Here is an 18,353-nt window from a genome sequence, read left to right as displayed (position 1 = left end):
AATGTTGCTTTTCTCTACTGATCAGATGCAAATTGTACATTGATTAAATGAGTGACTTCAGTGGGGCTTTGTGCAGGTTCAGTCTACAACCACTTTTTGGACTATGGCTTCTAACAGTAAGCGCTCTAAACTAAGGGCTGTCCATTATATTTATGCACAGCTTCCTATAGTGGAGCTCTGATATTTGTTAGAGCTTCTAAGCACTAATCAATAAACATTAATTAATATAAATAAATATTAATGAATAGCTGTAAGAGTTTTTTCTCATCTCATGTGAAGTTTTGTATCTTTAGTTAAACTATTGTGTGAAGAATTTAGGGGATTGGTAGAGATAGGGTCCTAGCCCCCAAAACCACTACCTATGGGGGAAATTACCTGATGATAGTGTAAGTAGTTCCTAGAGCTGAGTGTCAAAAGAGTGACTGCTTTGGTCAGATCAAAGGGTCTGTCACAAAATTCTGTTGCCTACAGTAGGCAGCACAAGCTGCTTAGGCAAAATGTGTAGAAACAAAGTAAACAGATTCAGTCTGGCATCTGTCCAGCACTTTCTGAGTCAGAAGCTGCACAGAAGTACCATATGTAAAGAACTGCCAGGGAACGCAGCTTTGTTTGATTTTTACTATTATTGCCATTCACATAGACTTTTGTCTTCTAATATCTTGCTTAAATGAGTTACGCAATTCATTTTCTGAAAAATAATTTTTGTTTATAGTAAACCTGCTTTAAGGTAATGTTGCCATTGTTTGTTGTAGTCTGAGAAATGGGGAATAATTGTTCCTTATCTGTCTTCTCTCTAACACTTGAGACTTTGTTGCAAATATTAGTTAGCAAATCTCTGGGGGAGGGAGGGGAGTTTGGGGACCGTTGTCCTGGCAACTCTGGACAGTGTTTTCCAGCAAGAGGGCTGTATGCAGAGCATACGCTCAAAAATCTTAACTCTCTGAAACACTTTAAATAAATTTATTTCACAGCACGATTGTGGTACACTGAATTTCTGGGCTGAGCACACTACAGTTTTAAGGGCTTTTTTTTTTTAAGTAAGTGATGCTATGTGGTGTTTAACAGTACAGTTTATAAAAGGTTTTTGTAGTAATGAGTACCATAACCCTAAATATTTTGATCAAAATGTAAGCAGAACTTGTATTTCAAGGAAGAATTCTTTTTTTGAAGGCAAAGGTGAGAGACGAGTTGTTACCATATGTAAGCACTCGACAGCTTGGAGAAGAAGGAAAATCTTATGCCTTTGAATCTGTTCAGCTTCTCGTTAACCAAGTATGTTTTATCTCACCATCAATATTGCAGGGAACTCCATTTTATCGCAGTAAACTTAGCTGAGCATTAGAGGAGTGAAACAAAGCTGTTAGAGTCACTTAGTACAAGGCACCTCACGTCTACCAGCAGTGTTATGCTTTTTGTCCCTTTTGGCGACTGTTTTAGCTTTATTTCCCGTGGTTGCAATCAGTGTTGGAATAATTTGTTGCTAATAACTCCAGGATGGGTCCTACACCTAGGTGTAAATGGAATGTGGAGTCCTCTGTCTTCTTTCAGAGACTCACTGAATACAAGTTAGCTTTGGTCTGGTAAACTGCAGCCGTACTTGTATCATGTGTTCAGTGATATGCAGCTGTATCGTTACTTGTTAACATAAGATGACCTAAAAAAGAAGAATGAGTCTTTCTGAAAAAAGCAAGTGGTCCGAGTATGCTGGAGTTGGGTGGTCATAGAGCTCCCTTTGGTCTTGGAGTTGGTCAGTTTCTAGTTTTGCTGCAAATAGAAACAGGCTGGTGAAATGTAGCTTGCTAGAAGCTCCTCTTAGCTACATTCAAATTACTGCAGTAAATAAGCTTGCTTAAACCAAGAAGGTTCATGTAGTGATCTTCAGAATCCCTTTTGCCCTTCTTCTTGATCACAAAGAGTAGGAAATGGAAAAAGCAACTCATGTTGCTTTTTATTCTGTTCCAGGCCACAATATTTTTCACAGTGGTACTATAATAGTTGGTGGAGAAAAGTCTGTAAATATTATGGTATTTTTTCAGTGTGCTTACTGTTGCTACCAAAAGAAAATTGAAACAGGCTACAGAAGAGAATCTTTATAATCAACTTGTGATAATGGAAAGCTCCATAGGTCATTAAAATGCAGTTTAAGTAATTTCATTCACTGTCCTTGAAAGGCTTCTAGTTCAGTTAGTGTAAATACTGAAGCTTCCACTCATTCCTGTTACAGAAGTCTAGTCAAAATTAGTAACTGCCCTTTATAAAAAGAGGTAGAAATCAGTGAAAGAACTAAAAATGGTTAGGCTGTGTGATAAAGAGCTCCTCTTCACATGCACAAAGGAGCACAGAGGAACATGGCATGTGGGGGAACCCAAATACCCTGTCTATGGCTAGTCTCAGGACCATTGCAGGAGACAGGTCAGCCCCTAAATGGCTCATCTCCACAACCATGAAGGAACAGGAATGCAGAGGGGGCAGGTGAGGGAATAATCCAGTCAGAGAAATGGGTCCCCCACCCGGCTCTTCCCAGGGCTGTCCCAGGAAAGCATCAGCCCCATGGTCCAGGTGTAAAACCCACCTACATGGAAGCAGCTCTCCCGATCACCTTACTGACTGAGGGGAATTACTTCAGACAGTATGGGACACATGGGATGCAGCATTTTGGGATTGCACAAGACTTGTGGGATGTTGAGGGAAGGAACAAAAGGCAGGGAAAGGGAGGTAGCAAGGTGGTTTGGGTAGAAACAAATGTGGGAAAATAGAGGGATAAGGGAATAGAAAGGGTCATTTGCATGCAAATGCCATTGGTCAGTATGCTTATCTGGCCATGGCCCTTTGGTTCATCAGCACACTGTCTTATCTTCTTACTAAGTTCCATTTCTAACTATTTTCCTGGGTGAGAGGCTCTGTATTCTGTCTGCATGTGTGTGTATGGAGGTCTAAGTGCAAGCAACTGGAGTCAGGCCACAGGTCATAGAGACCTGTGTGCTAGCACCTGGAGCAAGTGAGGGTCTGAGTACCAGGAAATGGAGTGGGACCATGGATCAGAGGCCCTTGTGCCTGTGCTGGTAGTAGCTGGAGAGACCAGAGCGAGTGAAATCAAGCACCATCAACTAGAGTGGGACCACGGGTCACGGAGGCCGTGGTGCCAGGAACTGAAGGGAGCAAGGGTATTTGTGTGATCGCTAGTGAGCATGAAGCCGGACCAGCTGGCAAGTGAGTAGATTAAGTGGCTTGGAAGCCGAGCGTGAGCGTGCGTGTCTGTAAGGGTGAGACTACAGGAGGGGCCGGCGACCAGGGGACCGGAGGAACCGTAAGGTCTGGGGGCTGAGTGAGACCCATTCGTGCATGTGTCTTTGTAACTCCTCGTATGCAGGAGTAGCTCCTTGTGAATACTCACACGTTATAGTCAGGTTCTGGCGCCCTGGGCGCGGGGCGTCCTTAGCCCCACAGTCCCGGAGCTCCCCTCCTCGTCGTGTGCGGCTGGGAGATGAGACGAGACGGGAGCTCTCGCTCGCCGCTTCCCCTCCCCTCGGCCCCGCCCCCGCGATCGCGCGCCTTCTCCCTTCCCTCCCCCGCCCTATGCCTGCTCCCACGCTTCCGCCGTCCCGTGCCGCCGTTGTCCTGCAGGAAGTGACGGGGTGCGTTAGGCGGAAGTGACGCGCATCGCGTGCAGGCCCGGACCGGTGGGGGGGTTTGGACAAGATGGCTGGATCCACAGGTCTGTGAGGGGGGCTCGGTGGGCCTGGGGCTGGCGCGAGAAAGCGGGGCGCTGGGCCAGTGCTTTGGGAGCGCCCTCGCAGGGACTGGGGAGGTCTCCTCTCGCGGGGAGGGGAGCGGGCTGTCTGTGATAGGAAGGGGCTGGAGGGGGCAGGAGGTATCTTTCGGGAGGGAAAAGGGAATTTATAGGGGCGCCGGGCCAGGCTGTGCTCCAGTCACGGTCACCCTGCATCGGTAGGGCAGCCACACCCCCATGAGAGCCTGGGCTAAGGGGTGAATGGTGCAAGAAAGGGCTCCGGTTTCTGTAATTAATGCAGCAGGGTGGAGAAGAGAAGACTTGATCAGTCGAGAGGCAGAAATGGATAGATGTGTGTGTGTATAGGGAGTAGAGGGCATGTCACTGCCCTAGTGAAAATGCTAGAGGAAAAAGATTTGTTTTCCCCAGTGTCTTGTCTTGTGAATATAAGAGTTGAGATGCAGTAGTGCCTAAAAGTAAGAACTGTCCTACCTATCTCTTGACCCTTGCTGCAGGGGGAAAGGTATCAGGCCTATATTGTGTTTTGGGGGAAAGGTACTAAAGTTTGGTGCTGACTGCAGCATTTCAGGAAGCAATAGAGTAAGGGGGGAGAAAGAGTGCAGCATCTTGCTCTCTTTCACTGTGTGGTCACTGGAGCCAAAGGGCCTATCTTATAGGTAAATAAATAGAAGAGTAAAGAGTTCAGTAACCAGTATAAAATATGTTGAGCAATTGCCTGGCAGAATTTTGTGGAGGGTGGTGATAAAGGAAGAGACAACAATACTGCTTTAAGTACTTAATGCAGAAGTTTAAGAAGCACAGACTTACTGTCTCAGTTTCATTTCAGGAGAGATTTGAAAAATAAAAAGCCCTTAACCCAGCACAAAAGGTGAAGGCTTCAGGGCTTACTTTGTCCCCCTTTTCTGTCTCCTGAGATTTCTTAAGAGATCAGTGGGATTGACAGAGCTCAGGACGGAGGAATGAACTGATCTCAGTACTAAGTCTAGGGTGAACATTGGTCAAATTGATTTATTTCTGTTCCCAATCCACTGGATCATTGAAGGATAGAGACTATAGAGAAAAATAAGAAACATCTGTGTACTGAAACTGATCTTGGTGCCTTACTGTGGATTCTGTAAGAAGGAGATGGTGGGCAGCTTATTTTGGGTAGCAGAGTCTGTTCCACTTGGTGGTGTGACTTTGGGGAAGTGGGCTTTACAGAGTGGAATCTGGAGAGCTTACAGCAAAGCAGGGCATAGAGGAGCTCTTGGAGTGGTGAGAAAGAGAAGTCAAAAAAAGGTGCATTATTGCCCATGCTAAGCTGAGTCAGAATGGATCTGTTACAGAAACTGAGTATTTTCTTGCCTGCAGGTTACTGCATTTTATTTTGTTAACATTTATTGAAATACTTCTTTGTTTCAAAGCTAAAAAATAGAAGTTTTATTATTAGCTTTATTATACCACAACTTCTGAAGGCTTCTGCTTATGCCTGGGCTCTGGCCTGGGGTTTCCTGTAATACACAGGAAGTTGTTCAATGTCATGTGTATTGAGTATTGGCATTTGGCAATTCAGTGCATTCAGTCTGGTTATTTTAGAATACCAGTTACTAAAAATTCATATATCAAAAAAGCTATTGTCTTCCTACAGAATATTCAGCTCTATAAGCAGAAATATTGTTTTGACTGAACTCATAGGTTTTTCTGTTATAAGCATTCTCTGCAGTCTTACATGGGATATATGAAAGCCTCTGTATATACATATTTGCTGCAGTTGTTTTCATCTTAGAAATATGAACATGTCTAAAGTTTAAAAAAATGTGGAAGGTGTACAGAATTATTTATATATAAATTACCCCAGACAGCCTAAAATGCTAGTACTACATGTGTGCATTGTTATAGAAATTAAATGATTTTAGTAAATTTAATTTACATTGAAATTTACATGAAACAACCAGACAGAATCAGCGTGACCACAACGCTTGGAAAACTTAGTCAGGGCATCCAAGGCAAAAATTCTTACTTCCAGGGGGAAAATACTGTTGGCTCTGTGTTGGTATAGGCTTCAATTTTGGGGAATGGAGGGATGTTCTGTTTTTTTCCCCCATAGTAGACAAAACTTTAGATTTTTAAGATCTCATCCAGAAGTACACTTCATATCAGAAGACTGTGTTATTCTCATTTGTGGAGAAGGGAAGGGAATGACTTGCTATAGAAATAAAAAGATTAACTCTAGTTCAGTGAGCTCATCTGCTCTTCCCATAGAGTTTAACTTAATCCTTATTTATTTCAGAAAAATGAATGTTTTGGTTGCATGAAGTCCAGGAATGGAATTCTAGTCCCAAGGAAATCAACAGCAAAACTTTTACTAAAGTCAATTGTCTTAGTTTTATTTCAGGTATTTCTTTCCAAAGATCAATTGTTTTTTGAACCAGCATGTAAAAAAATGCACGCATTTAAGAACAAGTGATTTATTTGGCAATAACTGTCCTTTCATATGTTCTAAAGGAACTGTGTATGCCAGCATTATATTGTTGTAGAATAGGTATCATATAGTTTTCTAAAATCACCTCTATTGGTTAATTTCACATGTAGATATTATAATATCTAGAAATTTATTTTTAAGCTGCGGTTCAGTTCATCCTTCAACATTACAAATCCTTTTGTTTGGGTCTAGACCTGTGTTATTTGTGTGGATGCTGTTGGAGGTTTTGGGGAAAAAAAAGTCAATTTCTCTAAGAAGAGAGTGGCTGTTGTTGAAATGTAATCTGCCAATTTCAGATTGGTTAGCTGGAGACTCATTTTATTGATCTTATTGAAAATACAGAGTAGAAGATATAATTTAATGTATTTTCAGGGTAAAAAAAAATTACCAAAGCATACTATTTAAAATCTCTTATGTAACTTGAGAAAGAGAACTCCTTTTAATGCTGTTATTCATTATTTTATTTTTTGCATTTCCAGAATTTTGTTTTTACTTAAAATTACCTTATGTGTATAAGATATGTATCTAAGAACATGAATGTATCCTTAAAGCAGTGATCATGTCACTAAGTTGTTACAACTTATATGTGCAAACATGAGAATTAAGGCTGCAGTGTCTAGTAACGTGTTCTTACTATGGGCTGTTAAAGGTTGTCTTCTCCTCCTTTTTCCACTGAGGATTTAAGTAGCTTGGGGGAGAGAGAAGGCGAGTAATTTATATTTACTCCTGATTTATTTCTAGTATGTAATCACAAGCAACCTTTTGTGAAAGTGTGCTAAATGGTCTTGAAGGAGCACTGATAGATCCCAAACAAATATTATTTCCGTAAAATCCAAACTGCTTAATTACAAATAGCCGGATCATTAAGGAAGAATCAGCTACTTTGCATGACTTGCCTTGCCCATGCAAAAATAACTTTCCCATTGAACTTCAGTATGACTAGTTCTTTGAACAGAAGTGGCACAATGCTCAGTGTCAATGTCTTACTTTCTTAAGTTTGGTTTTCACTTTTATTCTTAAATATTTAGTGGTGGTGAAAGCAGTTCTAAGAAGTGTGCATGACAAAACATTAGCTATGAAGAGGCTGAAATTAAAAATGAAGGACTGGAAATGATCTTGAGGGCATTTAGTCTAATTCCCTGAGCTGTTAGGCAAGGCCTGAGTGTATCTTTTCTGGCAAGGGTTAGTTGTTGTTTTTTGTTTGCTTTTTCTTAAAAACCTCCACCGAAGATGATTCCATAACGTGATGTAGGACTTCATAATACTTTCCATTAAATCCATTAAGTGTAACGTCTTCTCGATTCCTGATGTCATTCTCTTCTGCACTTGGTGGGCATAGAGATTGGTGGATCATCTTACCGTGTTTGGAGACTACTGTTTGGAGTTTATTCGTAAGTAGGATGTAGGAGTAGTGCTTTAAAGAACACTTTTTCCATATTGAAAATGATAGAATTTAAGCTTTGTATCTAGATAGCCTGTGTGTTAAACTAATCATGGATAGGTTTCTCCTTTCATCTGATCTATTGGATCTTGACTTTTCCTGCTCTTGTGGACTGAATGGTCCTCTGTTGTATATCTAATAAGGTATCTTTCACCTTCCAGGATGGATTACCCCACCTTTGTATTTTTGTATTATGCCTCCATCATATTAATCACTTGTCCTGAATCTGTCCAAGAAGTCAGTAAAAAAGATGTTTAGAATTTTACAGTCTTCATAAACCTTGTTCTGTGTATTTATAATTTTAGCTCTGTAAGCACAGATTTCTTAAAGCTGCAAGTAATCAGAGAAAACAAAAGAAGTAAAATACTGTATTCTGTGAGGCAGCAGTCTTTGTGTGGGGCATTTTTTCATCCTGTCCTGTGCACAAGAAGTTGCAACTGGGATTGTTCTGCCTTTGTAAAAAAAAAATCTTGACAAGCCACAAATCATTTAGATGTGCTTCAGCTGGGTTGAAAACAGCCGTGCTCGCAAGTGACTTTTAAGTTATATATAGACTTTCAGTTCTTTCCTGCTTTGGAGCATATATAGGCAAGGTACTGTATCTTTCCTCAGAGTTTTGCCCTTACAATTCAGCTGTCTCATGTTGTTTTTTTACAACTCTGTCTTAAATATGTGCCCCAACTTATGTCTTTGTGCCATGATGACTATGCAAGGGTATGCTCACAGGCTGAACACATTACTTCTCAGATAAAATAAAGAGGATTACAAGGTAGGCCACTTTTTTTTTTTCTTTAAGAATTTGTTTGAAATTCAAGGATGTTATCAGGTATAGTATTAAAGTGCATTACATTAATTATACTATGCAATCTGAGAAAATTCCAGCCTGGATAAAGACACAATATAGAAAATTTCAGTAAGATTAGCCTTTCAGTGTTTGGAGAGAGATGGTCTGTAGTAGAAATCTAAGCACAAGTGAAAAGGCTTCTTATATGTGAGAATTAGATTCCCAAATCTCATGAGTAGTCAGTGGGAGTTGAATTACCTACACACTTTTATTACTTGTGGTATTTTGCCTCATGGAAGATTTTTCCTAAGGTAGTGTAAGTACTTCCTGTGAAACTGTTCAGGCTTGTTTTGTTGACAGACCCTTTCTCTTCTCACTCCCCATTCTTAATGTGTTTTTTCCTAGAGTATGGCTTATACTTCATCCAGACGGAAAGTATACAAGTCCTGTAGTAACTAAATTTAAATAAACTACTAGATCAAGTTCAACTATTAGTGTCACCAAAAGTACTTAGGTTTTGTTTCCTTGCTATCTCAATTAGCCTGTGGGAGCCTCAAAGTGGCTTTTGAAGAGACAAGAAGATGCTATTGAGGAAGCATTCAAAATTGTGGTGATTTAAGCTGCATTCAGAAGGGTTGCAGTATGCTACCCTGCCTTCTGCCCCAAAGAATGTTTTTATTTTTGTCATTTGGAAGATTTTAATGAGCTGTAATTCGAACAATATGTTGAACAGAATCAGTACATTAATACAAAAACTTAGAAATGTAAAGCTGTTAGACTGGTTCTGAATAACACGTGCTTGTTTTACAGCCTTTTAAATGTGTGATATTTCTCAAGTAATATAAATTGTGACTGAATTATTTCTCGTTAGCATCTTGCAACAAATGGAACCTTCAACAGCAACATAAAACTTCAGAGCTTTAAATTAATCCTTTGTGTCATTGGAAGCTTCAGCTAGATTAGAAAAAATATTAATGATGCCAATAAAATGCCAATGAAATTTAACATCTAGATAAATTAGACTCATTGTCCCTTTTAAAAAAAAAGTTCCATTGGACGTATTTAAACTGTACCAAGAAAAAAAATAGTGTCCTTTCATTGCATTTGTAGCTATTCATAAGTAGTAAGCTAAGTGCATTTGAAATTCACTTGAGTAAATGTACATATAGAAACAGTGGCCTTTACTCAGGATAACAATATAGTGTTACTAATTTATGCACATTGGTTAGAACTTTCTCAAGGAAAAAAATCTAAGCTTTTTTTCTTCTCACTGAAATACAATCTGTGATCATGTAAATTTTAAATAATTTAAACCTTTGAGACACTGCATATAGATAACTGCAGACTGAAGTCTTGTCACTGTAAATATGTTGGTGAATGGTACGCATTTGCTGATTAGATCCTTAAAGTATATACTCAGGTGTATAACTGAAAGTTGTGTGAAATCACAACAGTAATCACAGATCACAGTATTTGTTTTTTATAGATAAAAGATTTTTATGCTTTGGACTGTTAGTGGGTGCTGAGTCATGTTGGAAAGGATCTTTATGTAAGTCTAACTGTTTGCTAATCAATGATTTGTAACTCGTTTAGACAGCTTTACGGCTTTGCTAAACTAAATCCTTGTTATCTGGGTCACAGATTGTATTCCTTCCTATTAAAGCAGACCCTGTGAAAGTCATTTCACGATAAGAAATTTTGGCCTCTGCTGTGTTCCTCTAATTTTCCACTACTCCTGTCCTTTTACATGAAACAAAAATTTTAGTGTCTTCTTACATTAAAAAGTGTTTAAAATCCTTTTTCCTCTCTGCCAGCACAGTCTCAGATTTAAAATGAAACTTGCAAAAATTGAGTAGGTACTGAGCAATTAATCTTGATGACTTAGAATGATTAAATCGGAATTAATGTTGATGTTATTTTTTGAAGTCACTGGTATCTTTGTTAAACTAACTTTGCTTTACTAGTTTCCTGCCCTACCTTGTTTTGTAAAAAAATCTGAATAGTAATAAAATTCTCAATTTGATAAGCATCAGAATGTGTCATTTTTCCTAATCCACCACTTCATATAGTAAAAGTTAAGGAAATCAGTTGCACCATTTAGTAGGTCATCTGTGTTTCATTCAGTTATTGCATGTAAAGAGTTAACTTTTTAAACCATAGCCCGTGTATCTCCACCCTCTACCAAAACAAGCTTGATGAGCTATTTAGTGACTTTAACTGTTTGCTTCCTGTATGTTTTTTCTTATAGTTAGTCACAGCTGGACATGCAATATCTGACCTGTCTGAGTTAACAGTGGTCCTGTTTATAGCAGAAAACCTGCACTTGGATATACTTTAAACTCCTATATTTATACCACTAATATTGGTGCAAATGTGTAAAATAAATGAATTTTAAGTAAATTATATACATTGGTTTTTAATCGTGACTGTATTTTAGGTTTTTTTAATATTACGGATTTGTATTAGTGTGGTAACTTCAGTTATTTTGGATGAAGGTTTTTGTGGGAGAACTTTCCAAGGTTTTCCTTTTTTACCTAAAGCTTGTTTATGCCCTGATTTGTAGTCTAATAACATATGTAACAGTAGTGAAGCAAACTTCTTCTATGGTGCATTTATATGAGCACCATCAGTCATTCCATACCAATGACACTGTTCAAGGTGATGATGTTTGTGTGAAAATGCAAAGGTAGAGTGAAACAAACTGTAACTGTTGTTGCATATGTGTGAATAGCTAGCAAGGCTGAGTCCAGCTGGAAGGTCTCTCAGATGTGGACTATATTCTGTGCATGCACCTATCTGATCTTAGCTGTTCTGTGTACTTCTGCTCACTGACATGCTATGATGGCTGTTGTGCTGCTTTATTGTTGTACCTTGTACAGCTTTGGGACGTTTAAGGTATTGTTGCTACATAAAAAAAATTGGGAGAGAAGAGGATACTTTGAAGTTGGACTGCAGTAGATAGGGAATGGAGGTTTTCAGTGAGGGAGTGAATCTTTCGTAAGGAGAAATAGTGAAGAATGGATAGCCTTCCCAGGATTTGTGAGAAATGGCCTCTCCCCGGATGCTGGTCAAGGCTGGAGCAGCTCTCATGAGTCAGATAACTAATGGCAGCCTTGTTTCCCTCTATGTCAGCCACTCTTCTGAGAAAGGTGAGTAAGAAGAAAGGAGTGTCTATGGGGAGTAGGGAAGGATGGGAGAGAGGAGTGTGCATCAGCATGATCAGAGTAAAAACTAAACAGGTGTAGTATTTTCCTGGAGGCTGTTGGCTGTCACAGGAGGAGTTGTCTAGAAGGCTGCTGTGAGTAACTAATCTGATGAAAAACTTCCCTGAGCAGAATTGGTGGAACACAAAAGCTAAGAGGAGCAGTTAGCTCGCTGCAGTCTAGTTACCTAAGAGGCAGGCAAGAGAAAAGATGGAGAGACTTTCTAGGTGAAGATACCTTAATAATGGACCTATTGATTTTGCTAGTAATTTCTCACACTTCCAAACATAATTAACAAAACCTAAAACTGCACAAACGTTTTATTACGAAGTTTCACATTTGAGATGTTCACTTGGCTGGAGAAGTCAAGTTCAAGGCCTCATTCTTACTGTGAAAGCAACACAAATTGTAACACATTGAATAAGCAGATACCACTTTTGTGGTCCTAATAGACTGAGATCCGTTACTCCACTATCAAGATTTGTAGCTGAAGTCACTCTAACTTGTGTTTGTAAATCAGGTATCTGTGTATGAAAGTCCCAACTACTAATACCCAGAGCTATAGAACTTTATTTCTTCCCTTTCCATCCCCAAACTAGATAAACTATAATATTCTATTTAGAATTTATCCTTTTAAAATTATTACTGCTAGCAGTTAACTGACATTTTAATATTATGAACATGCATAATGAAAATGAGATTAAGAGAGAAAATTGCTTCTGTACATCTACCTTCTGTCTTTAATGAAATTATTTCTTTGGGGTAGAACACACACTCATGTTTAAGAAAAAAATAAGCAAAAGGCAGAGGCACCCCTTCAAGCCTTTTACCCTTCAGCCAAAAGATGCATTCTGTGTTGCCATAAAAACCTGAGACTTCAACTGTGTGAACATGGAAAAAATTTTGGTTTCTAATTAGCTGTATTTTTAATAAAAACTACATATAGGATGTTTATGACTATGGCTGGACCCAAATATGAAGGAAACTTCTGTGGAAGTTTCTCTCTGTGGCCCAGCTTTAACTCTGAACTGTATCTGCTACGATACCAACAAAGGTAAAATTTCATTTATGTGAAATACATAAATATTATCACCAACGTTGTTCTGAAAAGAAATATCACTTTAGATAGTTTTAACCGAAAGGAAGGTTTTAAGATTAGGGTCTATTATTTTAATATTGCTGTGACTATTTAGCAGCAGAAGACTGGCTTCTGCTGAAACAGGGAAGTGTTTCTCAACAGGTGAAGTGTCTTTAAAAGGAAAAAAACCAAAACCACCCCCCCCAAAACTGATGAAATGTCATACTTTGACCTATTTTTAAAAAAACAAGTAACTTCAGCGCAGTTCTTAGAATTATACCTACTCCTTAAGTCTTCCAACTTATGTTTTCAAATTAGTGTTTTAAATGTTATGTATCGTAAAAAGCAAAAAAAAAAACTTAACCAGATTACAAAGAGTTCCTACATAGTCAAATGTATCATGTATCACTATGTGTTTTTGTATGTATGTGTGTATATATCTCATTTTATTCCTGCGAAGCCAAGTAGCTCACTTGGTACTCATCTCATGAGCTCTTTTGAGTACAGGTGATTTCTCTAATTAATGCTTGTAAGATGGCAGTTTTCTGACAGTTTAGGATTGTAGTAAAACTGGCTCTGAATTATGAAAAACACATGAAACATTGAATACAAGGCCAGTTGCTCTCTACTTGTCAGTGATGAGGCATCTGCGTACTTGAATTGTGCAAATTTATACGCTGATAATCAATTTTCTTATTAATGCCCAAATTTAAAGAGATGGGGGGAGGATGAATAGTTTTCTCTTATGTGGAAGTGGATTTTTACCTGATTATGTCAGACTTGTTTTTCTTTAGGTCTGCATGTTTATTGAAGCTTTCCACAATTAAGCTTAGTTGGGTTTGTCTTCATGAGTCTGCAGATCAAAACTGCTGTTGCTTATAGCTTTTCCAGTTACAAACAGTAATGGCAAGATGCTGGTCATTTAATCTGATACAACACATACTTTAGATACTAGACAAACGGAGAACAAAGCATTCAGGATCACTTTTATTTATTTATTTATTTATTTATTTATTTATTGAGACATTGCCCATGATTAATTTCAGAAGTACTGAGTGCTTGCTGGGTCACTGATTTGTGTTGTCTTTTTATGTCATCTATATGTGTACTTTTAATAACTCCTTTTGTATTTCGTTGTCATTGATAGGAATGATTGTGTTTGTTTTTATATGGCTAAATCAGTGATGACTGGAATATTCTTGTGGAAAATATTATACTTAAGTTATTGTGATGTTTTAACCATTAGGTGCTGCAATCATTTACTACCTTATTCACCGTTCTGAGCAATGTATATGGTTCAAATACTGCTGCTCACTACCTTCATTTAGGACAATATAGTACTTTCTTAATTTAAACTAAAAGCTGTTAATGCAGAATATTCCATTGCCTGAATTTCATTGCTTTGGGACATACTAACTGGAGAAAGTAGATGTGAGCAATGTATACTAAATGTAGCTTTATGAGATCTATTGCTATACAAAATTATGAAGTATATTGAAACGTGATTGTAAGGCAGTTAAATGAAGTGGGATGTATCCATAATTGTAAGAAAACAGAAGTCTCATTGAACAAAAACGTCAATATATATCAAACCCATTAAATAAAGTTACAGTTTTCTCAGTGCAGAGTCATTACATGTTCTGTAGTCTGTGTGGTGTTGATTCATAAACTGAGCTCCACAGCAGCAACGGGATGCTTTCTAAGTTGCTGCAAAAATGTATTGCTTTTCACCGAGAACTTCTGTTTGCCATGTACAAGAAAACAACATGATTCTTGCTTATTGGAAACAGTGTCTTTACTATGTGTGTTGTAGCATTCTCATTTCAAAAAAAAAAAAAAAAGAGAGAGAAAAAAAAGAAAAACATATGAAATTGCTGCATTCCACTGCTAGTGGTAGTGATGGAGTTCTTTTTGTAGACTGTGATGTCCAACTTTGTTAATATGAAAGTTATTAAAAATACCGTTGGCTTGTGGAATCAGGTTACTGTGATCAACCTCAGCTAGATAATAATTATGATGTAATTATAGTAAGCCTAGTAATATGCTTTTATATTAAGTGCCTGGTAGTAAGTTAATCATTTTTGTTCTGTGTATTCACAGAATCTTTTACTGGGCATAAGGGTATGTGATGTGAGCAGGATAACTGACAAACAAAAATCTAGATCATACTTTTTTTAAAAGTAGATTTTTGAGGGAAGTGTATGTTTTATAGTTGTTAAAATTATATAAATTTTTATATATGTAAGTTTAAAATAAATATATGTAAATATAAAATTATAATTATTAAAAATTATTTCCACAAAGTTTTTTTTTTTTTTTTTTTTAATAGCCAAAATAGGCCTTCAAATGTGCACAGCCCTCTTCCCTCTTGTTTGTATACCCCCCCATTTCAGGGGCTGCTAGCGGCTTTCTGGGTGTTTTTTGTTGGTTTGTTTTTTTTGTTAATGCCTCACAGGTGGTAGTTAAGATTCTTCTATTTTTTTTCCTCTAAGAAAGGAATATAGGTGAAGTTCTCTGGGAATTTCTGTACTGTGTCAAATCCATCTTCTCTGCCATAACTTTATTCAGTTTGAAAGTAAATGACATTGGGAAATAAATTACACCCATTATATTTGTGTACTTTATTTATTTTAGTACAATATCAAGAATATGTCACCTCCTTGCTGTATTTTGTCCAAAGCAAGACTTCCCATGAATAGTTCAGGCTGAAAGGAACTTGGTATTTTCTGTGTCTTTCTCTTTGGAACTTTTTATTTCTTCTCCTCCCTGCCCCAGGAAAAAATGGCTATGGCCTGGAATTTACAAGGCTGACACCCTGTCTCCCACCCCTGATCATCTAAAACTGCTTTTTTTTTTTTTTTTTTTTTTTTGGTCATCCCAGAGTTGTTAAATGGGATTTGCTAGTTTCTCTTTTTGGTTATCAAGCTTTGTTTTGTATTTTTTAGGGTTGTTTTACCTAAAAGTCAATAGGTAGAAGATAATCCACACATTCAAAATCATCCATACTACAGAGCTTTCCTGACACAGCTATCTCAGTCAGGAAGAATAACATCCCTGGCAGTATCCTAGCAGGGCTAATGTATAGTTTATTGATATAGCTTGTTCTTGGGTCAGTAGAGAGACTTGTTTGTAGAGCTGTGTTTGGGAGTGTGCTGTCAGTATAGTGTGCCAGTATTACTATGGTAAAACGCTGCTATTATAAATATAGCCTTCAGGAGTGATTGAGGCCAAGAGCAGAGGGAGATTTTAAGAGGGACTGAATGGTGATATGGATATTGGAATATACAGTGATTATGAAAAGTAGGTTTTTTTTGGGGGGGGGGGGGCAGAAAACCTCGTGCTTTAGTGGCTGAGCCAATCTATGAAAGGTTAGGATTATGACTCCCTTCTATAAGGGGCAGCGAAAAGAGAAGATTGGATTATCACACTCATGCTTCTTGCTGTGCCTCTTGCTATGAATAACATGCAGGCAATTTGGACTCTCAGGTTCAATCCAATATGCTAACGCTTATTTTTCAGTTTAGTGCTTGCTATTTCATTAAGTCAAGTTTGGCACTTAGTCTAGTGTACATCAGCTTCTTCAGTTTGTTATATCACTTTTGTTGCTTTAGTCTGAACACTCTTTAAATTTAATTTGGTGTAGAACAGCATGGAAATGTAATTTACTTTCAGCTTTAGACAGACGTAGTTAATAGATTGCTGCAGAGTGACATTGAAAAGTATTCATTCTTGCATTGGTTAGTTTGAAATTACACAGAAAGGTGAACGCCTGCTGAAGTATTCCATAATTTACTGTACTAAACCAAAACATTGTTTAATTACACCAGCTTAAATGCATTTTAAAGCAATTAATGCATATATCTGTAAGGCCACAGTTATGTCAGTGTAGCCCACTTAAGTTTAAACTGATGTATATGACTAGAGAAGGAGCTGCATCAGTATAAGTGTCTTTAAAAATAAGATTAATATAGCCAGTGTGCTCTGACAAATTTGACATGAATGCAGTTGTGTGTTCTCTCTTGATCCTAACTTAATCTATACTAGTAGGTATTCTGGTAGGTATTCTGGCGTTAGCATACGTGGAACTGTGTCTTTACGTTGGCAAGAACAGGTTCATCTAGAAAATGTTTGTCTTGCCCAGTTCTCTTTATTGCTTCAGTAAAACTTGTTGGTCCTAGTAAAGGACACCAAAGATTCTTCCTCCCTGTCTCCCCCAGATTTTTCTTTTCAGATTGTTCAGATTCTGGGTAAAATTATAAATGTAACTTACTTGTACTGTGTAATGTACCTTTTATTTCTAAAAAGTTTAGTGATTTAGAACATGATGTCTGAAGTAGCTCCATATTTATAAAAGTTAAAAACCTGCCTAATTCCTATTGAGAGGTATCACTTCCTACTTAATTTAAATCTTTGTTTACTAATTCCTCTTTTGTTCATTCCTCATTGTTCCAAGGTATTAACTTCACTGATGTTTTCACACTTCTAATAGCTATCGCTTTCTGTAGTCCAGTTTCATGATTGAAATTCTAAATTAAAAACAACTGGTATATTTGAGCATGGATGGATTTTTTTAAGAAGGTGAAATATTTTTGCTTCAACTCTGAAAATTTGATAAGTACTTTTTAACAGTTGATATGCATGTTTTTTTGGAGTCAGGATGCATCTGGGCAGTAAAATCCATAGTGAGGTAAGCTTTGCAGGTAAGCTGGAAAGAGGAGTTTTGTTTGTTTTGTTTTTAATCTTGATGAAGTCAGGTATATTTTCACATGAAGAGCCCTAGTCAGTCACTGCAAATAGCTATGCTAGGTGCAGTGCTGTACCTAGCCGTTGATTACAGCCTACTGATTGGAGAGGTTACTGTTTGTACAGCTTTGCCAGTGATAAAATCGCATGACCGTTTTAATCGCTTTCACTTGGAAGTGAGAGGAATCAACTGAGAGATGGCTCTTATGGGGAGTAAAAATAACCTGTCTGCTCCTGCCTGAAGCCAGTTAGTGGTCCCTTCAGCAGCTAGAGTTGGGGAAAGTAGTATCTGGCTGGTCCATGGTAATGAATAGATAGAGGCATTTCTGTCTTCATTTGCCACAGCTTGTCTCAGAAGATACATATAAGGTCTGAAACTCAGTTGAAGATTGGGGGTGTTTTCTCTAATTTTGCTGTTGCTGATGAGCTGCAAAGGGTGGGCAAAAAGGTGCTGTACCCCTTGCTAGGTTGTTTAACTGGAACACAAGGAAGGTGTTTCATTGTCCAAATTCTGTGCTCTCTGGAATATGTGAAATAGTGATACAAATAAGAACTTCTACTTCATATTAGGGACAAGTTTAGTTTCCAAAAGATCTAGACCATAAATACCCAATCTTGCTGTTCTTTTCCAGCAAAGAAAGCACAATCTGGTACACACATTCTGTTCTTCAAATTAAGTGGATCTATTTTCTGTAAACCATGACCATGTAGAATGCAATACTGTGTGCGAGTGGACTCTCTTAAGAGGGAAGTAGCATTTAATTCCAACTCATTTTGCTGGTAAAGTTTCTAAGACAGTCACTGTAAAGATAAGGGGGGTTTGTTGTTTTTTGCTTTTTAATCCACTCTATTAATTTAAAAAGATTTTGATGTCACTTGTCACAAATCTATC

The 18,353-nt window shown here is 37.9% G+C and overlaps 1 protein-coding gene and 1 long non-coding RNA gene across 2 annotated transcripts in view; one reads left to right on the top strand and one right to left on the bottom strand.

Annotated features, from left to right (window-relative positions):
* Positions 1-944: 944 nt before the first annotated feature.
* On the bottom strand, positions 945-3,626 carry LOC112984829 (uncharacterized). Its single transcript, XR_003259593.2, has 2 exons — positions 3,395-3,626; positions 945-1,764 (listed from the first exon to the last, which is right to left on the bottom strand). It is a non-coding gene; the product is annotated as an uncharacterized LOC112984829 (long non-coding RNA).
* The window catches only part of UBE2V2 (ubiquitin conjugating enzyme E2 V2), a 34,035-nt gene continuing 19,243 nt past the window's right edge, over positions 3,562-18,353 (top strand). The window contains exon 1 of the mRNA XM_026102969.2: positions 3,562-3,715. Coding sequence (XP_025958754.1) covers positions 3,700-3,715 — 16 coding nt within the window. The 5' untranslated portion in view covers positions 3,562-3,699. The remainder of the gene's footprint in view (positions 3,716-18,353) is intronic.

Source organism: Dromaius novaehollandiae, chromosome 2, assembly GCF_036370855.1.
Source record: "Dromaius novaehollandiae isolate bDroNov1 chromosome 2, bDroNov1.hap1, whole genome shotgun sequence".
Classification (NCBI taxonomy): Eukaryota; Metazoa; Chordata; class Aves; order Casuariiformes; family Dromaiidae; genus Dromaius; species Dromaius novaehollandiae.
Note: the sequence above shows the minus strand (reverse complement) of the source record. Positions and strands in the feature narration are given on the sequence as shown.